Genomic DNA, 26,778 nt, shown 5'->3' on the forward strand with positions numbered 1-26,778 from the left:
CACTCGCCCCAGAGGAGTTAGCAGCTGATGTGTGGATTGCTGAACCAGTCTTTAGATGTGCTTCTCCGTGTCTTCAACACTGACCGACAAGTCAGACAACTTAAGTCCACTCCTTTGCACAGTCCAAAAGGGTTGAGCACCTCACACCCAAGAGCAGGAAGAGCAGGAATGAACTGCAGGCTCTGCCCCGAGGGCGAGGCACCTCCTCCGCAAATCCAGGGGAACCATCTGATAGTCAGTTCAGTGCAGAGGCAGTGTGACTACCCTGGGAGCCTGCCATGCTGATAGTCACAGCGCTGGGAGATAGATAAGACGTTCTTGAGGAGGCCGGCAGATGGGACAGGTATCACCGGGAGTCTCCTAACTTTGTTAAAGCTAGTGTTTTCCCCAAAACTATTTCAGGGACCACTTAAAAGTCCAAAAATGAAGCCAAGCAGTGGTGGCACAGTCCTTTAATTCCAGCACTTGGGAGGCAGAGGCAGGCAGTTCTCTGAGTTCAAGGCCAGCCTGGTCTACAAAGCGAGTTTGGGTTCCGGAATAAAAAGGATGAAAGACAGACGAAGATTCCCAAGTGGTGGGGTTCACATGAAAAAGGAGCCCCAGGATCACAAGATCAACCCTTCTCACAGCTACTTCAGAAATTCCCAAATCTGCTGCAAGTCAGAATTGCCCGAAGTGTTTACGAAAGGCAGACCTTCGCCTATGCTGCCTGAATCTGAGTTCCCAGAAACATTTAATCAAGTATACCATTGGATTCTATCCGTGGGGAAGCCTGCTGTGCTAACTGGCTTTGTAGCACAAAATGCCTGGGTGTTGAAGTTTGAATGTAATTGGCCCCCATAATCGCATAGGGAGTGGCACTATTAGGAGATGTAGCGCCTTGTTAGAGGAAGTGTGTCACTGTAGGGGTGGGTTTTTGGGTTTTCTATGCTCAGGATTCCACCCAGAGTGTCTCTGTCAGCTTCTTGTTGCCTGCAAGATTTAGGATACCTCTCCAGTACCTGTGCCACACACCGCCATGATGATATTGGACTGAACCTCTGAAACTGTAAGCCACCACCCCAAATAAATATCTTCATTTATAAGAATTGCCATGGACATAGTGTCTCTTCACAGCAATAATAATAATAATAAAAACCCTCATTAGAAGCACTGGGATAATTAACTTTTAGGAGAGAAAGGTTTCTTTTTGGTTCAAGGTTTCACTGTTTTGGGCCTGTGGCAGGCAGTGCCCATCATAGCGGGGAATCTGTAGTGGATCAAAACACCTCACCTCTTGACAGACAGGAAGCTAAAAAAAAGACAGGAAGGGGCCAGAGCCACAATATTCCTTTCAGAAGCATTCCCACAGTCGTTGTTAACCCCAGTTCCAGAGAATTCAGCAGGCATGCATGCGGTGTACACGCACACATTCAGGCAAAGCATGCATATTTATAAAAGTAACTAAAACTTTAAAAATTTTATTTTTTAAAAAAGAGTACTGGAATTAGAGGCATGCACACCACACTCAGTCCTCCTCCTCTTCTTCTCTTCTTCTTTATTTTAAGATTTATTTTACCAAAAAAAAAAAAAAAAAAAGCCGGGCGTGGTGGCGTATGCCTTTAATCCCAGCACTTGGGAGGCAGAGGCAGGTGGATCTCTGTGAGTTCGAGACCAGCCTGGTCTACAAGAGCTAGTTCCAGGACAGGCTCCAAAACCACAGAGAAACCCTGTCTCGAAAAACCAAAAAAAAAAAAAAAAAAAAAAAGATTTATTTTAGCTGGGCATAATAGTACACGCCATTAATCCCAGCTCTCGGGAGGCAGAGGCAGGTAGATCTCTGAGTTCAAAGCCAACATGTCTACAAAGCAAGTTCCAGAACAGCCATGGCTACACAGAGAAACTCTGTCTCAAAAACAAAATTATTTTTATGTCTGTACATGTTTTGCCTGCATGTATGAATGTGCACCATATACATGCCAGGGCCCTCAGAGATCTGAAGAGGGCATTGAATCCCCTGGAACTGGAATTATGGATGATTGTGAGCCATCACGTGGGAGCTGGAAGCCAAACCCAGGTCCTCTCCAGCTCCATCAATTCTTTTTTTTTTAATTAAGAAAATTAATCACATACAAAGTAATGGATTTCATGGTGACGTTTGCATACACAGATGTCACTGTCTTTGTTAAGCTCCCTGAGAGCTAGGATCTTTTTTTTTTTTTTTTGGTTTTTCAAGACAGGGTTTCTCTGTGGCTTTGGAGCCTGTCCTGGAACTAGCTCTGTAGACCAGGCTGGTCTCGAACTCACAGAGATCCGCCCGCCTCTGCCTCCCGAGTGCTGGGATTAAAGGTGTGCGCCACCACCACCTGGCGAGAGCTAGGATCTTATAGGCACTCTGAGATCCCTCTCTTGGTCCTTCCCACAGGGTAGAAGAAGGGTAAAACACTTGAGAGCCCCAAGGGAAAGGGAATCTCAAGCAGAGCCTCCCAGACCAGATGTTAAGACACCTGGGACCGTGATCTAGCACACAGCTGCAGGCAGGTGTGGAAATAGCCTGGGAAAGCAGTCCACCTTTCAACGTGGCAGCTGTCAGGTTGTGAAAGACGTTAGCAGATTCCAGAAACTTCATGCATTGTTGTCACGTTGTGGTGACAAGCCCACTGTTCCTACTACTACTCTTCCTTTTTGGTTGTTTCATTTTCTTGTTTTGTTTCTCAAGACAGGGTTTCTCTGTGTAGCCCTGGCTGTCTTGGGAACTCACTCTGTAGACCTGGCTGTCCTTGAACTCAGAGATCTGAGCGTCCAAGGCTGGCCTCAAGATCCAAATGTCTCTGTCTCTTAAGTGCTGGGATTAAAGGCATGTTCCACCACTGCCCTTCTCAGCCATTTTCTTGACTACAGACCACCTACAATGTGACAAGAGCTATTAGCAGTCCTGGGGCGGTGGTAGTGACTGGTCATTTTTTCCTGTTTCCTGGAAGCTTTTAGACAAGCAGATTTCCCAAGATCCTTATCACTGCATAAGAGTCCATCCCTTGGGCTGACAATGTAGCTCGGTTGTCAGAGTGCTTGCCTACTGTGAACTAAGTTGTAGAACTGATCCCCATCACCACATAAAGCAGACATGGTGGCATATGCCTATGATCTCAACATTCTTTTTAGTAGCAGGAAGACCACAAGTTCAAGGTCATCCTCAGTCATTCTAGGCCAGTCTGGGATTCACAAGACCCTGCCCTAAATAATAGAATAAAATACATTCAAAAAAGTGTTTTCCTTGTTGCCTGCATTTATCATCTAACCAAATAGACAAGAAAGAGGAACCTAGAGTGTCTAGTAGTATAGGATTAAAACGTGTAATTCCTTCTAAAGGACAGAAATACAAGCTACCAGCCATAAGAGAGACAAGGAGGAGTTGCTTTGTACCCCACAGTGTGACCCAGAGTTGACCTCCCAGTAGCCAGGAACACCATCCTCAATCCATTTAGGTAGTTTCATGCTTTCATATGTCAGTGACCTGGCCCTGCCACTCACAGCCTCCAGCACTGAAAACCACAACTCTACAATGCATCCTTGCCCAGCAGGTACCACTAACATCATCTTCAGCCACAGAAAGCACTGAAGCACTTATCTACCCCAGAGCCGCAAGGGAGACCTCAAACACCCCACTGTCAGATGCAGTCCCATTCACAGCAGTCAGAAAGATGTACTCAGACAGGGTGAAAAGTAAAAGTTCTCAGAGTTACAGAATCCTGAGCCTGGAGGGGAACCCAGAGGCGTCGGGTTTCGCTATGTGTCTAAGGCCTAATGGTCCTCAGATATTTCCTGACCAAGGGCTTGGTCCTGTATGCTGGTATACTGCCCAGTGACGAGCAGATCGCAGCTGCTTTAGTTGGACATGTGGAGAGGTTGGAGGCATCATTGTGGATAAATGCAGAGGCATGCTTAGAGCTGAGAAACTGAAGGAAATGAGGGACGGAGGACCAGATTACAGAGGCTAACGGGGGCCTCTAGAGCTCTACCGGAGGAGAGCTTTGGTGTACGGCTAAGAGACATACTACTTCTCTGTAAGGCTAACAGTCTCTGACCTAGAACCTCAAGAGATAAGGGTTCTGAGCTAAAGGGCACTGATGAACCTAATCTGCTGTTGTTGTTGTTTAATTTATTTATTGTTTTATGTGTATGAATGTTTTGTCTGTGAGTCCATCGCACCACCTACATGGCTAGTGCCTGGGAAGGCTGAAAGAGGGAGTCAGATCACCTAAGACTGGGGTTACAGATAGTTGGGAGCCACCATGTGGGGGCTGGGGGTTGAACCCAGTCGACGCTCTTCGGCTGAGCCATCTCTCCAGCCTTCCGGGCACAGCTCTGGAAGGAACTACATGGGCAACTATGGAATATGCAAGCAAATGCTGGCTTTGGAGTTGGCTGTGAATGGCGTGCGCCTGTAGTTCCAGCTACTGAGGAAGCTGACATAGGAGGAACACTTTAAGACTTTGTCCAACGCCTGGGTTATGTAACACAAGAGAAGAAGCAGGCTTTCAAGTTTATCAAACTTGTTTCTGAATCTGGTTCTGCCACTTGAAGTGTATGACCTTAGTCTAAATGCCTAGCCTCTCTGAGTTTCAGATTCTTGCTCTGTTAGGTGAAGATAATTACAGTATTGACCTCACATGGTGTGGTGGTTTGACTAGTTAAAGCCTCCATGGACTTGTGTTTGTATGCTTGGCCCATAGGAAGTGGCACTATTAGGAGGTGTGGCCTTGTTAAAAGAAGGGTGTCACTCAAACAGCCTTTGAGTTCTCATATATGCTCAAGCTACACCCAGTGTGGTAAACAGTTCACTTCCTGTTGCCTGCAGGTCAAGATGTAGATCTCTCAGCTACCTTTCCAGCACCATGTCTGCCTGCCTGCTGCTTTGCTTCCCACCACAATGCTAATGGACTAAACCTCTGATAAACTATAAGGCAGCCCCAAGTAAATGTTTTTCTTTGTAAGAGTAGCCGTGGGTCATGGTGTCTCTTCACAGCAATAGGAACCCTAAGACAGTAGTAGGGATTAGCTCAGATCTGATGGTGGCGGTGTTCTGAAACAATAGTTTGTGCACCCGTAGAAAACCTGAAGTCATGGCTGGCCCAAAGAGTCTCACTGTAGTTTATCTTGTCAAAGCAACCTCACATCTTTGTTTTACAGGTTATTGTGTGTGTTACACACTTGATTTACTTTTACTTTTATCCAGTGGTTAAATGGTCAAGTGTAGGCTGTGAGGCAGTGCACTTGGGCGGACTTACAACTTCTTGAACTGAGAGTGCCCACTCACAGACGATATTTATCTAAAGGATGGGTATTTAAAGTGCTATGGCCTTATTTGTTTTGTTTTTCTAGACGGGGTTTCTCTGCGTAGCCCTGGCTGTCCTGAAACTCACTCTGTAGATCAGGCTGGCTTTGGACTCAGAGATCTGTCTGCCTCTGCCTCCTGAGTGCTAGGATTAAAGACGTGCACCACCACACCCGGGCAGCAGTTGTAATTTTCAGCTTCATTCATTCCCTTGTTCACTCATTCATCCATCACCCCTGGAGTATACAGCGTTTATTATTATTGAGGAACTATACACGAAAAGGCAGCAATCCACTGCCTGGATTGAGCTGGATTGAGACATTTTATTTTAAATCCTAAGTATTAAGATGCTAAAGAGGGAGAATCATCCACAATGCTGTAGAGACAGGATGCAGAGATCCACAAGCATTTGTCAGACCTGTGTGGAAAGGAATGGTTTTCCTAAGATGGACTTTACAACATCTGCAGAGGCCCCAAGGTCAACCCTAAACAGCTTTCCATGCACATTTGGGACTTGGAAAGAGGGAGAAACACTGACACACCAGGCTAGTTCTGGTCACTTCTGGACACCTGTGCACCTTACCGTAGGTGATGACCAGCAGCACGAAATTGAGGTTTTTGAAGAGCCGGATGATGGAACTTAAGTATGAAGCATCAGTGGACGCCAAGGCATAGCTCAGGGACTGGGCCCTGCTGGGAGGATACTTGGGCTTCTCCTTGAATACTGAAAGGAAAGTAAGAGAGATGAGGGGAAATTCCTGTGCTCCCATCTCAGCAATACCAGCCCCACACAGACACAAGCTGGCTCCGTTATCTCGGGAGGGGCTGAAACTGTAAAGGAAATAACAGTTTCCAGAGAAATCTTCCCGATCCCTTTTCTAAAGTAATTTTTCATTGTCTGAGGCTTCGCAATCGAGCCCTTTCATTGCTTTCTCTTTTTTCTCTTTTGCAGTTAGAGGAGATGGAACTAGGGCCTTGAGCAGAGGAGGCAAGCACTTTGTCTCTGAGCTATTTTCTCCAGCACTGCTATTGTTTTATTGCCTTTTCTTTAATTGCCTCATTGAGCCTCCGAAGCAGTGTTCAAAGATCAAGGCAGCCCACAATAACTGGCGAATAACATAACAAAAAGGGGGGGGGGGAGCATGGGTGAAAAGAAGAGAAAGCTAAACTTTGGAAGGTTAGTGAACCCTGTGAATGCCTGAGCTCCAGCGCTCCTGGGGGGTGGGGGGGATGGGCCCTGTGACTACAGAGTCAAAGTCTGGAACATGGCAGTCAAAAGCTGCTCCCTGAGTCAAAGAAAATTACAGTAGCAAAAATTGAGTGTATTCCTAGTTTCGCCAATGCTGAATCAGCCATGTCTTATGAAAGAAACGAGATCTAGGAGTGATCACTAGTTCATTTAAAGTCGAATTCCACACAGCCATTGTGATTGGACCCCACTGAGCGCCATTTGCCTCTCTGCAGGACAAGTGTCTTTCGCTAGTTATTTGACTAAATTGTTTTCTCCACATGGCCTGAGCAAGTACTCCAAGGCCTCTGGCAAGTCCCAAGAGACCCCTGCTGGAAGGTGAGCAGTCTGCCTCTAGAGGAAGTTCTGGAAATGAGATTGGCTCTCCAAGCAGATCAAAGTAACCCCCACCCCCAGCCACACCAGCTTTGACTTCAGAGCCCTGCCTCTTCCTTCTCCAATAATAGTTCTGGATAAATTCTCCCACTGGAATGTGCCCTCCATTGTCTTGGCTGCTCAGCTCCTCTTCCACCAGAAGAAAGGAATGCAAGAAGGGGGTTTAGCTCCATTTGGCATTGGGTGTTGGCTCAAGGATTCAGCAACCACGAAGCAGGACTCACGTTTCATCCTTCACTCAGTCAACTGCTATCTCATTAAAGTCAACTACTATCCAACTACGATCTCATCAAATACCCAAACATAGCCATGTCCTACCACTTAAGTTTGCGGTTGCAAAGATCCAGGACCTCACTGGCTATGAACGCAAGCATTTGGAGGCAGGCACATTACAATTTCAAACTTGAGTGGAATCAGAAGGCCCTAGGCTGGTTCGTTCTTCCTGGCTTCCACTCACAGCTCCCTGTTGCTAGCCCTAGGGAATCACTGTCCTCTGTCTAAGCTACTTGGAATGAAATGACGTAGAGAATGGTGGTAGGGGACAGGCTTTTAACCACCTGACTCTGCAGGTGAGCCTGCATGCAGGGATGAACCTTTAACACCTGAGATAGGGCTTCAGAGCCGAGGGCACAGGGTAACCTTTAGACGGGTGACTAAGAGGGAAGAAAAGTCTACCTGGATGTTTCTGAATTTATCCCAGGAATGTCACCTACATGAAAACAATAAGTGTTTCTCTTTTACTTTTTTGCTCACTTTTTTGCGGGTTTGTTGACGTTTTGTTTGCTTGTTTTCTTTGAGACAGGATCATCCTAGGCAATGTAGGCTGTCCTTGAATTAATCATCCCCCTGCCTCAGCCTCCAGAGTGCAAGGATCACAGGGGCCAGCCAGGAGACAGAAATAATCAAATACTTGGATGAGTAATTGGACATCTGTGTAAAATGTTAATAGCAGTTACCTGAGTTTCCTTGTTGGGATGAAGTTGTTCAAGGATAAATTAATGATCATTCTTTTCTTTTTTCCTTTCTTTTTTCCTTTCTTTTTTTCTTTCTTTCTTTCTTTCTTTCTTTCTTTCTTTCTTGTTTGTTTTGTTTTGCTTTGTTTTGTTTTGTTTTGTTTCGTTTTGAGACGAGGTTTCTCTGTGTAACAGTCCTGGCTGTCCTAGAACTCACTTTGTAGATCAGGCTGGCCTTGAATTCACTGCGATCCACCTGACTCTGCTTCCCAAGTGCTGGGATTAAAGGCATGCACCACCACTGCCTAGCAGTCATTCCTTTCTTTAGAGTCTTATCTTTATATTTTTCCATGGTGCATATATTATTTTTATAATCAGAATAATGATGAAAAATTTGGTACCCAAGTATTCTCAGATTAACCTTAGATTATTAGTGTTTGTGGAGCAATTTCTGTTTATAATTTATTATTATAATTTATAATTTAGTCTTAGTTTCCTTGTTGAAGAGGCCCTACAAGACACCTCATTTGTTGGGTTGCTGGGAACTAGATGAAACCAGACATTCTCTACATAATCCTTATGACACTGGAGAGTCTCCCTAAGGTCTCATCAAGGTGATAACAGTCTACCTAATTCTTCTGGTGAGGTGGGAGTGGAGACTGGTCAGCTACAATTAAACCTTTCCTAGGCCACTAACAGAGAACATAGCACCAGTTAGCACTGTATTAGGAACAATGACTCAGACTACAACATCTGAAGACTATAAGAAGCCCAACCTCCAGTAGCTCTAAGTATCTGTGGTATTTGGGACCATGTCCAAAAGGCGCCCCACCAGAGTTGATGTAACTTCCCCACCCCCTGCCCACCAGCAGCCTCCTAAGGGTCTTACCGATAATGACAAGGATGAAGAGGAAAGTGGCCACACCTCCTATTATGTAGAACATGATGCTGATGTGGTAGGCGAGCTTTTCCTGGTCTTTGATGTTGGGTACCAGAACAGGAGGGACCAAAAACCCAATTGCAATTCCAAGCTATAGAAGACAGACACATCAGTCAGTCAGTTGTCAAATGACCACGAGCTAAGAGACAAATTTAGAGGCTGCTATTAGGAAACATAATTTCTCAGGATGGGGAGATGGCTCAGTCAGTAAGGTGCCTGGCAAGCATGCATGAGGGCCTAAGCCCACACACCTAGCACCTACATTAGAAACTACTGGGTGTGGCTGCCACCCCAGCATCGGGAGGACAGAGACAGACAGATCCCTGAAGCTCACTGGCCCACCAGCCTAGCAGAATCAATGAACTCCTGTCTCATAAGCCAAAGGTAGAAAGCAATGGAGAAAGACAACCAGTGTAAACTGTAGTCGGATTTTTCTTTGGGTCGCCAGCTCACAAGTAACAACACAGGGACTTATTATTAGTTATGCAAACTCGGCCTTAGCTTAGGCTTATCTCACTAACTCTTATAACTTAAATTAACCCATTTATGTTAATCTACATTCTGTCATGTGGTTCGTTACCTCATCTCTCTGAACTGCCCATGCTACTTCCTCATATCTGGCTGGTGACTCCACCTTCTTCTTCCCAGAGTCCTCTCTGTCCCCAGAAATCCCACTTATACCTCCTGCCTAGCTATTGTCTGTTCAGCTTTTCATTACACCAATCACAGCAACACATTTCACCAACAACAGTCAACCTCACGTCAACATGTGCACACACCCTCACAAGCATGTACACATATTGTACACGCTCACATACACATGCACAAAGCAATTTAATTCCCAACTTCCAGTTTCTCCTCGCACAAAAATCAGAATTATTTCCCCCGTCAAGATTATTTTGGTTGACAACTTGACTCATACACACTTCTGACCCAAAAGCTATGGGAAAAGAAATCACACGGCAGGCTGGCTCTCTCGAATGCAAACTAACCAGTAATGGTTCCCATAGCTCCAACTCTGGGGTACAGTCATATAATGTTGGTCTTCTTTTCTCTTGTGCTGTTGAAATCACAGCTCCGGTTCTCAGAGCTCAGTTGAAAAGCTTATATAACCTTTAGCCACAGAACTTGCCTTCAGTGAGAGCTAGATGGTGTCAGCCCATTTCTAAGCATGAATGCTTCGACTCATTGTCTAATAACTTAGCAACATTCAAAGTTTCTGTAACGTGAGGTCACACACAGCTGCAAAATGGTTACTCACCCCCACACACACACATGCGTACACTCATGCGTGAGTTAAAATACCTCACGCTGGTGTTGGAGTGCAAAACTCCCAGGACCTAGCAGATAAGATAACCTGGGTGTTCCTGAGAACAGAAACACTGTGAATCAGCAGTAACTAACTCCCAAAAGTCCTGCCATCATCAATCATTGGGAGTCAGGGCAGTCCAGGACTTTCCCTGAGGCCTGGATGTGTAGAGAAGGAACATAGTTTCTTGCTAAAACCAGGAATGTGCTTGTAGGGCCAGAGACTTGGGGAAGCTGCAGTTTGGGATCCTGGGAGCCTCCTTTGCCCCAGTTTGAAGGCCTGTGGTTATCAGTTCCGAGGTCACTGAGCGCCCAGTCTCTGATGGCCTGTGCTCCCCTTGTGCAACATCACTTTAGCTTGCTGCTAAGTCTGTTCTGTTGTATGATAGCTTGACAGCATCTGATGGTTCTGTCCCATTTGTCCTGGAAACAGTACATAAGATGCCGTCTTCTCAGTAAACTTGCTGGTCTTGAGCCATCAACTCATGAAAGACCTTCTGACTCCAATTTTTCTATCTTCTTCATTTTTTTCTCATCCCTGGTCCCTCCCCCGCTGGAATCTGTCACTGAAGAACAGCCTGTTGGTTCAGGTCACATAATACCAAGGCAGAGAGTTCATCAACTCGGGCAGGCTTCCCGCTCCACGAGTGGAGGTCGACTGGACCGACAAGACTCAATCCCTGGATTCAAAGCCCATGTGCTGCGTGGTACTGAAAGGAGCAGCAGGCAGACAGTTGGCTCTTCCATCTTCCTCCTCAATGTCATACCCTTCCGCTGCCAAGTGAGCCTCCACTTACTTCCTGTACGGTGCTTCCTCTGTCAGTTACTGTCCATCAAATGGCTCTGGAGTATGCAGAAGGCTGCTTGAAGGGAGTGGATGCCCAGCTGTTGAGAGCACTTGCTGTTCTTCCAAAGGACCCAAGTTCTGTTACCAGCGCACATATTGGGGGACTCACAACCACTTGCAACTAGTGATTGAATCTGATGACCTTTTCTCGGCTCCATGAGCACCCGCATATACATGTCTCACACACACACACACACACACACACACGGGCACAAGTGCTAAACAAACAAATAAATGTAAAAAGCACGGTTTAAAAAAATGTGACAAAAGTCTGGAGAGGCAGAATATAGGAAATGAAAGTCAAGAATGTCTGCGTGTCCTTTCTGTAACCTCAAGGAAGATATCACCATGCTTTGGTAATGTCAGGGCTATTTCCCCAGGGCATAGTTAAAAATATGTCTGTGTGGTCTGAGGTCTTTGAGTGCTGCGGGACGATGGTTTGTACCCTGTCCGTTGTATTTTAATAAAATGCTGATTGGCCAGTAGCTAGGCAGGAAGTAGAGGTGGGGCAACAAGAATTCTGGGAAGAGAAAGAGTCAGTCTGCAGTCATCACCCAGACACAGAGGAAGCTAGACACAGAGCAAGCAAGATGTAACTGCTTCACCGAAAAGGTGCCAAGCTGACATGTAGCTTGGTAGCAGTGTTTGCCTAAGGTGAGCAAGGCCTCGGGCCCATCCTGAGCACTGCCTCCCACCAAATTAACCTATCTAATTTATTATGAAATGCAACATATGCTATGTCAATCTCTGAGGCCCATAGAACCTCTGTCTCATCACCATCCACGTAATCTGGATCAGCAAATCCCTGTGTGAGTCACAGTTCAGTCAGAACCCTAGCACAGTGCTGTTCGTCCCGGGCTTGATGGTCATGGGGTCAGTGAACTTTGTGCCTACACAGTAATGAGGGTCTGGGTCCACAAAGAACAGGGAATCGCTGGACCCCCTTTGAGCATTTACTTAAGATCCTGGGCATTTCATCTTCCCGACACAAGCTGTAGGCAAGACGAACTCTCTTCTTCTCCATCAAGAGACAAGAACCCCCAAGGCAGGGGCAGACATGGAATGACTGGGAAGTGAGTACGGTGGGGTGCATAGTATAAAATTTCAAAAGAATCAATAAAAATATTGTGTTAATTAAAAAAGAAAAAAAGAGACAAGAAACAAGAACCCCAATAGAGAACTACTGACAGAAACTCGTGTCTCCTTTGGCCACCCATCTCCCAGGCATCCTGGGCTATTCCTAGAAAGATAAACTATCTCCAGGCCCTAGGCCTGAGTCCCAGCGTGCTGATTCTTTTCCCTGGACACAGTCTCTAGGATGAGCCAAATGCATTCCTCGGAGCTTCAGAGTTCCCCAAAACTAGCTCTCTATCGCTGAGTCACAAGTGTCCCTCCACTAGGTCAGTACCTCTCCCCCCTTCTCTCCCCCCTCCATCTCCCCATAGGGAAGCCCTCTGGCTCCTGACACTGTCATCTGGTCTCCTGCAATTTAATCTGGGCTTGCTTTGCTCCTTGAGGAACTCATGCCCTGCTGTGCTATCTTCTCATCAAAATCTTCACCTTTCCTGCTTTCTACCTCGACAGACGCCGTACATATCACACTTTACAGTAGCAAAGGGACATTTAGCTCTGGAGCCAAAAGTCTCAGTTCAATTCCAGCTCTATCCGTTACTTGGTTTCCAGTGTCTGAGATGAACTCACCCACAGTACCAGTTTCCTCCTCAAAAAAGAAGACAGTCTCTGGCCAACTGGGGTGGGCTCACCTCTTATCTGCAACTCCTGCCCTTCTACGTCTCAGCCTCAGTGGGCTCAGACAGTGGACCCGGTGAACTCACACACAAGCCTGGCTTAGTAAATGCTCCCCTACCACCATCCTCCCCTGGCTCTCCACCACCTTCCTCTCCAGCTCCTCCTGTGTGGTCTTTCCCCAGGTCCTTCAGTCTCTCGCAGTTTCCTTCAAATCCTTCCTTCCCCCTTCCCCCTTTCTATCTGCCTTCCAGGCAACTGCAGTCTCACCTTCAGCCAGCCTGCCAGTGCTCATAATTTTCAAAGCTCGCTGGCCACACTGCCATGCTCGGAAGTCTTTAAGGTAGTGTATCCCCACCACTACCCAGAAGAAGAAAGGAAATCAATCCAGCACTTACCTCCCTCCCCCAGCGTGCTGCTCTGGGCTTTTCTGGCCACTTCCAGTGACTTTCCAGTCTCATCTTGTCCCATGTCACTACAGATCCCATAATCCTCTTATCCAGGTAGGACAAATCATAATGCCAACCCTCTAATTTGCACCTTTATTGAAAATTCTCTTATTAGTCCAATGCCATTTCAACAGCAGTCTCTGTACAGTGATTTCCCCAGGCAAGCATGATCTCCTTGCCATAACCTTTTCTGAGCCTCTGGTTCCGCCCATCTTCCTGTCATTTATTAGCTGGTGTCTAGTAAGCAGGCTCCACGCTTCATGGATAAACAGGTGTCAGTGAACAAGTGAGCCGTAGTTAAGGCTTCTTGGGAGGATTCCACTTCCAGAGTCAATTTGTCCATGTGCCCAGACTACTGAAAAGATGGGTTTGGAAACTGTAAGACCCTCACCCCTTATTCTCAAAGGGGCGAGAAGAAATTTCCTAACAAAATGTTTTCCCAGGAAGATAATGGCCTTCTCCTCTCCCACCCAGAAATTATGTCCAGCTACCTAATACAGGCTGATAAAAATGGCCTGACTCAAAAACAGGGTGGCCTTGCTCTAAAAACAAAAAACTAGCTGACACAGCAGGATGAGATAGAGCAAAAGACCTTGCACCCATGCCAAAAGAGCTTCAAAAAGCCTCTTTGTCGTTACACCTTTAAAAGACTAACCTCCCTGCCACCACACAGAGGGAGCTCAACTCCTCTTTGCCTCCCTGCAGTGGGTTAGACATGGGTTCCAAACATGTTTGTATTATGCTAAATAAAATTGCTTATTACAGTCTGGGCCTCTCTGGTGGTCTCTCTCTGGGGGTCGTAATCTGGGCACAATAGATTACCAAAAATCTAGACAAGGTTCTTGGAGAACATTTGCTATTTTGAAAAGCATATTTGGGCTAGCAAACATCTCAGCAAATAAGGGTTCTTGCCACCAAACCTGAGAACCTGAGTTCCAGCTGAATTCAACCCCTAGGACCCACATGGATGAAGGAGAGAATTGACTGACTTCTGTAAACTGTTCTTTGACCTGCATATATGCACAATGGCACTCATGTGCATGAACACACACACACACACACACACACATACACACAGAGGTATGCATGATAAACAAACAAATAAATATAAAAAGCATGGTTAATGGGTTTTTGTTTTGTTTTGTTTTTTCGAGACCGGGTTTCTCTGTAACTTTGGAGCCTATCCTGGAACTAGCTCTTGTAGACAGGCTGGCCTTGAACTCACAGAGATCTGCCTGCCTCTGCCTCCTCCTTTAATCCTCTGCTGGGATTAAAGGCATGTACCACTACCTCTTGGCTGGGTCTTTTTTTTTTTTTTTTTTGAATCAGAGGCCCACAAAAAAACGAGACTCAATCAAGAATGCCATACCTCAGATTGCTTAAAGCCCATATGAGAGAGCTTTATTTTAGATTTATTTTTAAAAATAATTTATTTTTTTCTATGCGTACATTGGTGTTTTGCCTGCCTGTATGTCTGTATGAGAACATTGGATCCCCTGGAATAGGAGCTACACACAGTTGTGAGCTGCCACGTAGGTGCCATTCTTCTGGAAGAGCAGCCAGTGTTCTTAACCACTGAACTATCTCTCCAGCCCAATTTATTTATTTCTTATATGTGTGTGTGAGCATGTGTGATTTATAGGTCCCATATGTGTGCAAGAGTCTACAGAGGGTAAAAGAAGGCGTCAGATACACTAGAATTGGAGTTCTAGAAAGTCGTGAGCCACCATGTGTGTGCTGGGAATCAAATCCAGGTCCTCTGGAAGAGTAGCCAATGTTCTTAACCACTGAGCATCTCTGCAGCCCCCATATGAGCAATCTTAAAGCACGCAGTATGATGTTCCTCTCCCAAGAACACTTCCCATAATGAGATGACCTAATAAATATGTGTTACTATGTAGTATAAGAATAAGTATAAGAATAATATAAGAATAATTATTACATGTATGAACTTTTAAGTGTGCTCAGATATAGTATGCCCAATTTATATTCCATACAATATGATATACCAAGTCGTCCTGGGGACCAAAGGCTAGGTAGGCCCTGGTCCCTCAGACAAGCAGAGAGTGACCACCACTGAAGCGCCACCAAAGACCAAGTCCAAGTGAGCAGCTACGTGAAGGTGATCTGCCACATTCTGCTTCTTGTCCCCTTATAGTGGTGTGTAGCTGAAACACCACAAAGACGGAAGACGGTACAATGCGAGCCTGACGTCTCTAATACAGAATTCTGGGGTTACTAATATGGGGACTGGCGAGGTAGTTCAGCAAGTAAAGGCGCGTACTGCCAAGCCTAATAGCCTGAGTTTAACCCCTTGACCTCCCATGGTAGAAGATAGGAGAGTTACTTCCTGACTTCCACACACACTTGCACCACCACTCCCCCCCCCACGCGCACATGTATAAATAAATGTAAAATAAAACAAAAACCTTTGCCGTGTCCCTTGGCGAGTAAGCATGTCAACACGTCAGCCTGCTAGAGAGTAACTGACTTGGGCAGGTGGAGCAGAATGGAGGCTCCAGGGGCCCAAATTATGCAGCAGAGGTCACATTTGGACCTGTGGAGGGGGTGTAGCATGGGGTCTTGGACAGAGTCTGTGGATACACACCCCCCACACACACACACACAAAAGGGAAAGTTGGCGTGGCTACTGGCATTCTGACCTATTGTGCATTCTGACTGACTGCGCATTCTGACTGACTGCAGAGCTGAGAGGACAGAACTGCAGCTCAACCATGAGAACCTGCTCCCAGCTCCCAAGATTGCAGGCAGCTCTGAGGAATAAGCCATGGCGGGTGGCACTGGTCACACATGCAAAGCCTACTCAGATGACTCTATGTGAAATCCCAAAATCCAAGCCCTTGGCTTTTTTCGAAAAGGCCAAATTGGGATTCAGTTAGTAGCAGGCCTTTGTGAACAAAAACAATCCCACTGATTTATAGGAGATCACTCATGAGAGGGGTTTGTGGATCTGAGGGTGGAGCTCAGGTGTAGAGAGCCGAGGAAACAAGGTCACAGCTGGTCAAACCCAGACTTTCTTAGAGCCCCACCAAGTCTCCAGGTTTGTCCTCAGAGCTAGGACTGTGCTGATGGCTCACAGGGCAGTGCCACTCTTGGGTTTCCAGGGTCCCGGAAATGTGTGTCGGGGGAACCAGCTATAGAAATGAAAGTAGCCCACAGCTCTTGATTTCTATAGAAGACATTAATAACAAGGACAGTGAGCCATGACATCATGGGACAGGAGCTGAGTTAATCCACATTGCAAAGCCGGTTGAGGACACTAGCCTTTACTGATGTTGCCTGCTCAGTGTCCCCTAACAGTAAGTGATGAAGCTGGACGTCCAGCTCAGGTCATCATGTCCATCAGACTATGTGCGGCAGCAGTTGGCTGTTATTCAGACTGGAAGGGAGCCCTGGGTGTGGTGGCGCGTGCCTGGCTGTGTCCCAGAGCTTGGGGAACTGAGGCAGGCTTATTGGGACTCCACAACGAGTTCCAGGTTATTCTGGGCTATGACGCTGTCTCAGTAAAGACTGAGAAGATACAAAACACCAAACAAGAAGGAGAGAACCTAATATGTGCTAAGCACCTACTGTGTGCTGGACAACACCCTGAAGAGCTTTTCACACATTGTTTTACTTATGCGCTCATATTCACCCCCTACCACGAATTTAATAACATCATCACTAGATTTATACAGATGAGAAAAACCTTTGGAACCAGCTGCTCAGCTTCTAATGGCTAAGATTCGAACCCATAGCTATTTAACTCCAAAGACCTTGATGGGAGAGACAAAGGTCACAGAACTATGATGTCCCCGAAACTTGACATTGTTTTTGACTGATAGACTCTAGTCTGTAGTTCTCTTGAAGAAGTAATGGCAAGAATCATTTCCAGCCGTGTCATTGATCTTGAGCTCCTTGAGAAGGTTAGGGTGTCAGGCTAGTGAACCCCAGGGATGCACCTGTCTCTGTCTCCCCAGGGCTAGGATTACACATGCATGTCACTGAACCCACATTTTTTTTTTGATGTGGGTTCTAGGTACTAAATTTAGATCCCTGTACTAAACAACCTTCCAGCCCAATAATTATGTAGCCTGGGCTTGCCTCAAACTGGTGATCCTCCTGCCTCACCTTCTTCAGCGTTGTTTACCAGTGTGTACCACCCAAACGGGAGGATTATTTTCTTATACAATATTTAGTTTTATTTAGCTTGTCAGCATGTTGAAGACAACAACATTGACTGTAATTTCCTCGTGTGGCTCCTCCTCACTAAACACACACTAAATAAAAAATTAAAAATTAAAGAAGTTGTGATGGTTAGTTCTAACGGTCAACTTGACATAAACTAGAACCAGCTGGCAGGAAGGGTCTCAATGAGGGGCTGTCTAGATCAAGTTGACCTATGGCCATGTCTGTGGGGATTTCCTTGACTACCTTAACTGTTAGAAGTAAGAAGAGCCTAATGTGGGCAAAACCATGACCAAGGGCAGGGCCCTGGACTGCCTAAGAGCAAAAGCAGCAAGCTGAGCCTGAGTCACACGGGCATCCATTTCCCCTGCTCTTGCACGTGCTGTGACTAGCAGCCTCAAGGTCCCCCTCACCTTTTCTGCAATAGTAGCTATGACCCGGAATTGTGAACCAAATAAGCCCTTTCTCCTCCTTGGTTTTTTGTTTGTGGTGTTTTATCACAGCCACAGAAATGAAACCAGCATGGAAGTGATGCTGACCAGGAGCTTTCCGTCTCATTGACCCAATCCTGGTACTAATGCCTGCGCTTACTCAGGAAAGTAGCCCAGTTCTTGATTCCTCTGACGCCTCTTGTGATACACATCCCAGGATGTTGGCTGCGTGTTCCCCCAACACTGTTCTTGGGGTAAATTCTGCAGAGGGTGGGGTGGAGAGCTGAAGTGAGGTCTCCTCTTTCACAAGAGCACAAATGACTGCCGGCCGCATGCTCACTGGTCTCTCTGGATGGCCCTGCTGACCACCAGCTGACACAGTCTCACAGAACTTCCCTTTCATTGGGGGAAGAGGAGACAAGAGTAGGTGTTTGGGGAACCAGCCAGCCAGCCAGGGTTGCAGCATGCAAACCTCAATCTGGGTTTTTCACATTTGACGAGAGAGACAAAGGGGCAAAGTTCTACTTCGGTGCCTCCAGAGTCTTCATCCTGTGTTTGCCCACTTCCTACACTTTGACAGATAAATTGACCCAAAGGGGAGGAACTGTTACCTTTGCCTGCAAAACTGCCAGACTAAAATTAGAATCCAAGTGGTGGCTGATCTTGAGTATCTTTCCAGCTTTTTAGACAGCAGACTTTCTTAGCTATCCCCTTCTTTCCTTTAAATGTAAATGCTGGGTTTTTTTCTTTGTTTTGTTTTGTTTTGTTTTAGAATTCTCTCTCTCTCTCTCTCTCTCTCTCTCTCTCTCTCTCTCTCTCTCTCTGTGTGTGTGTGTGTGTGTGTGTGTGTGTGTGTGTGTGTGTGTGTGTACGCACCACAGTGCATGTGTGGTCAGAAGGTGATTTTGGGAGGTTCTCTCCTTCTGCTCTGGGGGTCCCGCAATCAGAGATTGAATTCAGATTATCAGGCTTGGTGGCAAGTGCCTTTACCCCGTGACTATATTGACCTGCACGGCGATAACTTTCAATGCCAATGTCTGGTCACTAACCTTAGAGCTACTGCTTTACTGATTACCATGAACAAGACTTGGTTCTTCTAGAATGCATACCTCAAGAAATAACAAGGGTGGGTCTCATAGAGCTTTCTTCTAGGAGCTGACCTACTCTGCCTTATGACCCCATAGAGAAATCTGGAAAGAAAAAGAAAGCTAAACCTGACATTAGCCAGACATGTCCATCGCTACCACAAGAGAGCAGCAGTAGCAACATGACCTTGTTATTTGAGGGGTTACTCAGAGGCCACCATACCCCCAAACATAACCCAATGTTCAGGACTAAAATCATCTCCCTTTCTTCTTACTTGACCCAACATTTTTATCACTGGTCCCTCTGACTGGTTTATGGTCTAAATCCAGGCCTGTCTGACCTATGCAGGCCCATGGACCATATGTATCAAAACAGCTATGGATGAGGCCCAATGAAACCACAAACTTATTTAAAATATTAGGAGATTTTTTTTTGAAACTCCCTTACATAGCAGTGTCACAAGGTCAGAAGCTTGTGACAATATCTGCCTTCACTTAGATGTAAACCCTACAGGTACAGCCTGCCTGTTCTTGTTCACACAGCACCTCCAGGGCTCAGATGGCTTGGCATACAGTAGACATTCAACAATTGTTCAAGAAATAAAATAATTGGCTACGTTGCCTTGTCTCCTAAAGTCACATGATCATTCAAGAGGACAATGGCCTGCATCTATTGGCTTTCATTTGTCACTTGGCCTGCTGTCAAATGGGAAGACACAGGAAGAGTGGTAAAATTTGTACAGATAAGAGAGACAGAAGAAAGACTGGCCAAGGCTGTGGGAATCAATTGAATAACTAGAGGTCTGGTCCAAGATGACAGGAAGCACATGAAATTCTGGATAACATAACACATGCCATAACCAGGGCAGACAGTGGAGGAAAAAGACCTGCCGTGTTAACAGGGCTCCAGACCTTGGCACAACTGACTCCATGGTGGAAGTGACCATTCAGACCACCAAATTCAGCATGTAGACAGTAAAACCAGCCAAAAACAAAAACAAAGACCCAATCCATCAAAGTCCATAGTTCTGGGAGAGTCTCTAATGTACTAACCTTGTTTTGTTTTTTTGTGCTTAAAAGCTCTTCTTGAGAAAGGCTCGATGCTGAACTGGGGTCCTAAATGCCTGGTGTAGTCGCCAACCAGCTAATAAAGACTTTCTATTGGCTTACACCCATATCTGAGCAGTCTTCTCTGGCGGATACTCCACAACACATGGAGACAACACCTTCAAACAGCTTTGACTTCACTACGATTGCCAAGCCCCACCCAGCCCCATTCATTCCCAGGAGGAACTCGCCCCTAACCTACCAAGCTCCATGTTCTGAGGGTAGGGAGCTAAGTCAGTTCTGAGTTGAGCCTGAGATCTCTCACAGAGGACAGAAGAGCCATACTAGGCACACTCTTCTCTCGTCACTCTCTGACAGGCAGCTCTCTGCGGCCATCTGTGACCTTCCTAGCATCCAAAGGCACCAGGAGGCTCTGAAGGACTTCAAGATGCCCAGGCATCAAGGATCAAAGGCAGCCTCCTCTCAGGAACCCAGAAGTTCCAAGAGGTTCCTATAACTAAAATGATCAGAATTTACTTGGGACAAGCTAACCCCAAAGACTAGAAATGCTGAGCCTGCCAAATGGAGGATGTAGCCCCTAGTCCAAGGTTTCTCTTTGCAAAACAGACAACCTCTTTTCTTTCCTGTCAAAGGGCAAGCCTGGAGCCTTTAACTTTGCTTGTTTGTTTGGGTTCAAGAAAGAGCACCCAAAGTCAACATCAGCAGAGTATTTCATTATTTTTAAGACATCTGCACATCCTGAATACTATCTTGGCCTCAGATAACCCCGTGAAATCCACAGCAGGTGGCCCAATATCGAGATGGGGCAGCAGAGCCCCAGGAAGGCCCTGCTTCCATTTCATAGTGGAATTTAAACAATGTGTGCTGAAGTCACAGGGTCAATCAGGTTATGTTAGACATCTAGACCTCTAAGATTCCTTCTCCGGGCCTGCGCCCTTCCTAAGGAACCTGCCTGACTTTAGTGAGCCGCCAAGAAGCAGCAGATCCCAGGAAGACATTGAGGTGGCAGTGGGGGGGGGGGTGGATTCCCAATAATCCCAAGTACAGAACACACTATGCCTATCTGCAGGATGTCTAGGTCATCATACACAGATAACATTGATGGTGGACCTCCTATCAACAATCTCTCCACGAAGTCAATCAGAGTGTGGTTTTGGGAGAAGAGACAATGTGAATGTCTCCAGAAGTCCCCAGAGTCTTCCAGACCCTGAGACATAATATGCTTCCCCCCACACACACACACACACACAAACCTTCAAAGAAGCAAACATCAGTAAGGAGGAAAACCCTTCTTATGCCACAGGAAAGAAAGCAAGGTGTTAAGAGGCCTACTCCAATGTCATGTGGCAGGCAGGCAGGATGTCTCCTGGGGCTGGGGCAGGATGGAGCAGACACAGAAACAAAAGACTGTAAGATGTGGTGACTGGCTGGAGGAGAGGAAGTTCTAGGGAACCATAGAGCCCCAAGTCTTCCCAGGCCCCACCCCATCCAGCTCCACCTACATGGAGGCCTAGGGGCTTGACGGTCTATGACTCTTCAAAGGCTTTAGGAATTGAGAAAATGATATTAGGGATTTTCTCAAGGTGGGGGTGGGTTTCTGCTACACATAAATGTTGAGGAAGACTAGTAAGGATGCCCATATACACACACAAAACACACACACACACACACACACCAGCCTCATTCCTCCTCAGGCCTTGTTGTTAAACAGTTGTCTCAAACATGCTCCGAATTTTTTCTTTCGGCACCGAGAGGCAGAACAAGAAGCAGCACCCTTGGGTGGCAGAGCACCAGGGATTAGCAGAGAGACTATGCATCGAGGGCTGTCATCCTTCCTACCCTACCAGTGTCCTTAGTCCCTCCAGCATCAGCCAGGCACAGCTTCTTCAGACCCCAGTCCCAGAGCTCCAGCGGCTATGAGGCGGAGCTCTATCTAAAAGTGTGACACACTGACCTCACCCTCTTACACACCCCACATGTAAAGTATGTGTGTGAGAGGGGGAATAAAGGGGGCAGTTTCCCTTGGTATCTTCTGCTCTCCGCTTCCCAACTTCTGACACCAGAGAAAAGGAACTATCCGCAAGGGTTTCTGGGAAAGTAGCTGAGATTTTTTTTTTTTTTTTTATGAGCAATTCAAGCCAGACAGAAGAAGGAAGTTTGTGGAGCCGGAGTTAGGGCCAGAGATGGATGGAGACGGGGCAATGTTTACCAAGGATGCATTTAGTTCCAGGAGTTTCCACAGACATTGCCTCACTTGTGACAACTCTGAGTCCAGCATTCCTGCTCCAGATAATGAAACTGACACCCAGAGAGGACAGGTGTCCTGCTGGAGGCCTCAAACTCAGCTGCCGACAGAGCGGGGTCCAACTTCTCTGGCTTATAAACAAAGTCCATTTTATCTCTCTCTCTTGGAGAGGACCAAAACCACAGAGTTCCAGCTTCTGCCCCAGACAGTCAACTCCTTGGGTCTCCTCTTAGACCTAGGAATCTGTTTCTAACAAAGCCTGAGGTAGTTCTGATCTTAGAGGTTCATGAGCCACCTTTAGAGAGACTTGATCTCTATAGCCCCAAGGAAGGAAACAGCAAGGCGATTCTCAACTGCTGGTTTCCCCAGATGTCCTAGACAGAGAAGGCAAGTGCTCCTCCAGCCTCTGCAGAACAAACAGTTTCCCCAGTGCACTCAATCCACTCAATCGGGTTCTGTAAACAGGCCCAGGACAAAGGTCCAAGGAAGTCTGGGTTGCTCAATGGGCAGCCATTATCCTCAAACAAACATCTCCGTAGAAATGAGCCTGGTAAACATGACTGTCTCACAGCTGTTCAAGCCTTACAATTTGCAGAGAAGATGGACACACAAACAGCTTCATGTACAATGGGTTGGCTACCTAGAGAAGACCCAGCCATATCAGCCCAAACGTTTCACACAGAAATCAAGAATGTCCAAGATGGGCTCAAAATGCAAAAGGGCAGCCCATCCCACAACCCCCACCTTGCTATTCTCTATGCTCCTTCCCCTAGGGTCCTCAGTGCTATTGATCTAATGCAGCTCCTGAAACTCAAGGGGGATTGTGTGCTGACATGTGTGGCAGCAGAGCAGACAGACTGGGAGGACCAAGAACACGCACACACACTGGGATCTAGTCCGCATTTCCTGCTGGCTGAGAATCAAACGTCGACACAACAGATCCAACCAGATACATCTACAGGGCTGTGTTACACAGAGACACCTCAAACTAAGAGCTCAAAGCAGCAATGGACCTCATGATCCTCTTTACAGTTTCATCCACAAAGGAATATAAGATGAGTAAGTTACCCAGTCCAGTATTCCCAACTTCATTTTTAAGCTTCCCTTTGTTATGCCCAGATCCTCAAAGTCCCCCTGCCAAAACCAACAAGAAAACCCAGTCCCATATGTAAAAGCAAAGAGCCTTTATTCTACACAAGTTTGAAACTCGGACTCCCTGTGTGTCCAGCGTATTGGAGTGATTGGAGAGCCCTGAGCTCAGTTAGGCTTGGGTTTTGTTTTTTTTTTTTTTTTTTTTTTTTTTTGGTTTTTCGAGACAGGGTTTCTCTGTGGTTTTGGAGCCTGTCCTGGAACTAGCTCTGTAGACCAGGCTGGTCTCGAACTCACAGAGATCCGCCTGCCTCTGCCTCCCAAGTGCTGGGATTAAAGGCGTGCGCCACCACCGCCCGGCTCTAGGCTTGGGTTTTTATAGTAGCAAAGTGGGGGTGAGGAATTTCCAAGGTTCAGAGCCCCTGATTGGCTGACATTTGTCTAGGGGTGTCCTGGTGAAAAGTGATGGGAGGCTCCAGTCCCCAGGACCCCAGGAGGGGGCTGAACGCCAGTAATCCACTTGGGAACCACCCCTCAGGGCCAAGATTCTTCATATACCCAACACCCTTTATGGGACTTGGTTTCTAAAACCTTCCAGGTGATAAATGCCTCTAAACCCAATTTGACTAAAGAATGCTGGCTGTGTCTAAACGCACAACCCCCTTTCTATGTTGGTATTGCAATAGCTGATGATTACACCTCAGTATCCCCCAAATCCTGCCCTTGGGGAAAACTAGGAAAAATTTCACTACAGCAGGGAACAGGTACGGGGACCTGTATGGTGCCCCCTGGAAGGCAAGCCCCAGCAGGTCTATGTAACCAGACCACCACAATACAAAATAATGCCCTCTATTTGGTATCTGCTGGATGGTGGGCTTGCACTTCAGGGCTCATTCCCTGCATCCGTGGGACAGTCCTCAACACAGGACAAGGTTTTTGTGGATGGTCCAATTGTTCCCCAACATAAAATGCTATACAGAGGCCCAAATGGAACCGACCTTATCCCCTGTTCCTGCCTGGGCAAAACGAGCTACAGGGGCAACAGCTGTCTTGCTCTCTTCCCTGATGGGACTCGGCATAGCTGGAGCAACGGGGGTGGGCACCTCAGCCTTAATCCGCCAGGATAAAAACTACCAGACCCTACAGTCGGCCATTAATTTGGATCTCAAAAACATAGAATAGTCTATACTCAAGCTAGAGATCTCTTTAGATTCCCTGGCTGAGGTTGCCTTACAGAATCAAAGAGGTTTGGAGCTCCTCTGCATGCAACAAGGAGACCTGTGTGCGGCCCTCGGGGAAGGATATTGTTTCCATGTCAATAACTCTGGGGTAATTAGAGGTTCAATGGCTTTGTTAAGAAAATGGATTAAAGAGAGAGAACAGGCCGCATGCACGCGCGCAGAAGCTGGATGATGTGAAAACTTGTTCAGCCAGTCTCCTTGGTTAACCACTTTCAGCTCTAGCAGGCCCCTAATGACCCTGCTCCTACTACTTTCTCCCGGTCCCTGCCTCATCAAGAGACTGATGGCTTTTGTTCAAGAACAGGTCAATAGTGTTTGACTAAGGCTACTGAGGTCCCAATAACATCCCCTTGAGCCCCTGGCCAGACAGGACCCATAATTGAGTCCTGTCATTGGTACTTATATAGGAGAAATATAGCGCCCCAGGCAGCTTGCCCATGGCAGCTTGGTACACACCTGCCAAGATAATGTTTATTAGATCTGCAGTTAGGTAGGCCTGAGTCTCAGTTTGCCCTAGGGCAATGCCTGGTTCTGAGAAAGACCATAAACTGAGACCAAACATGTTCTACCCGAGAACTGACGTCCCTTAGCACATACCCATCACCTTTTCACCAAGGAGAAATTCCCAGTGTTCTGACCATTGTAGATAGGATCACCTGCCAGCACACACCATTGCTTTTCCCCAGGACACCCCTAGTCAAATGTCAGCCCAATCAGGGGTCTTGAACCTTAGAAATACCTCACCCCCACTTTTGCTACTATAAAAACCCAACCCCAACTAAGCCCGGGGCTCTCTGATCATTCCAATACATTGGACACACTTGGGAAGTCCGAGTTTGCAAACTTGTGTAGAATATAGGCTCTTTGCTTTTACATAGGAGACTTGGTCTCCTTGTTGGTTTTGGGGGGACTTTGCAGATCTGGGCATAACACACTTAATTTTTAACCTTTGCTTAATCTTCAAACTTTAATATAATTATATCCTGCATGCCATGTAATTTAAAGAGCCACAAATTTTCATATATACATGTCTAGATATATGTATGCATAAGTTTATATAAACCTGCTGGGCAGTGTTGGCACATGCCTTCAATCCCAGCACTTGGGAGGCAGAGATGAACAGATCTCTAAGTTTGTGGCCAGTGTGGTCTACAGAATGAGTTCTTAGACAACCAGAGCTACAAAGAGAAACCCTGTCCCAAAAAACCAAGTGTGTGTGTTAAATCTAAGGCAGTCCATATAGCCAACTGACTGATGCGGGTAAATGCAGGCAGTGAAGTCAAGGAAAGCATTTCTGGAAACAGATCAAGGATCATCAGGGCATGGAAAGCATCTGTGTGCACCCGATAAACCGGGACACCTCCCTTCAGCCGAGTCTTGGGTTTATGAGGGTGTGATCTCCATGCTGTATGGGTGTATATAGAAATGCACACATGCATGTATACATGTGTTTATATGCATGTATATCTGCAACCACAGTGAAGACACTTAATGGTGCATCGCTATCTTAAGACACGCATACTCATACCCACAGTCTGCCCTCTTCTCAGGTGCCTCTGTTCCCTTTCTATTTTTAGACAGGGCCTCATCGATAACCCAGACTGACCTGGGATTCACTCTGCAGTCTAGGCTCACCTCAAACATGCAACAATCCTCTTGCCTCAGCTTCGCCACTGCCAGAATTATAGGTATGAACCACAATGCCTGGCTCCCCTCTGTCTAAGGTTTCTAATTTTGCTTTCCTCTGACTCCTCCTGAAATCCTCTATGGCATGATCGGGGATTCAGCTTTAATAAGCAGATGTCCCCAAGCACTCTTCAGACTCCTGGCAGCACTGACATTCGCCTTTTCTCTCCCTTGAGGTGGAATTCGGTGGAGCCAACGCAAACACTGCACCATCATAAGGCTCTGATAGGCTGTCTAACCTCCCGAAGTTGGTAAGGAAGTAAAATCCAACCCACTCCCACTCCCGTCTACAAACAGCCTGCTGTCGTCTCTGCCTGCTTGGCCAGGCTGCATCTTGAACTATGAGTGGAGAGAGGCTGAGTTCAGAAAGCTGGACCACCAGAATCTGGAACATCCCACTCTTCAGTACTGAATGATTCACCAGAGAAAAGGGGGTAGGGGTTTGTTCCACAGGATCAAGGAAAGAAAGATGCCCTTGTAAGTTTGGGGAATGGTATTGAGCAAGAGGATGGGAGGCAGAGAATAAAGAGGAGGAAGCAACAGTTTTCACCTTGACCTCACGGT

The 26,778-nt window shown here is 46.6% G+C and overlaps 1 protein-coding gene across 1 annotated transcript in view; it reads right to left on the reverse strand.

Moving 5' to 3' along the window:
* Window positions 1-26,778, reverse strand: part of Flvcr2 (FLVCR heme transporter 2) — a 65,615-nt gene that overhangs the window by 18,403 nt on the left and 20,434 nt on the right. The window contains exons 2-3 of the mRNA XM_057782599.1: window positions 8,781-8,922; window positions 5,898-6,038 (exon numbers count right to left, since the gene is read on the reverse strand). Coding sequence (XP_057638582.1) covers window positions 5,898-6,038; window positions 8,781-8,922 — 283 coding nt within the window. The remainder of the gene's footprint in view (window positions 1-5,897; window positions 6,039-8,780; window positions 8,923-26,778) is intronic.

The sequence above is a fragment of the Chionomys nivalis genome, chromosome 10 (assembly GCF_950005125.1).
Source record: "Chionomys nivalis chromosome 10, mChiNiv1.1, whole genome shotgun sequence".
NCBI classification, from domain to species: domain Eukaryota; kingdom Metazoa; phylum Chordata; class Mammalia; order Rodentia; family Cricetidae; genus Chionomys; species Chionomys nivalis.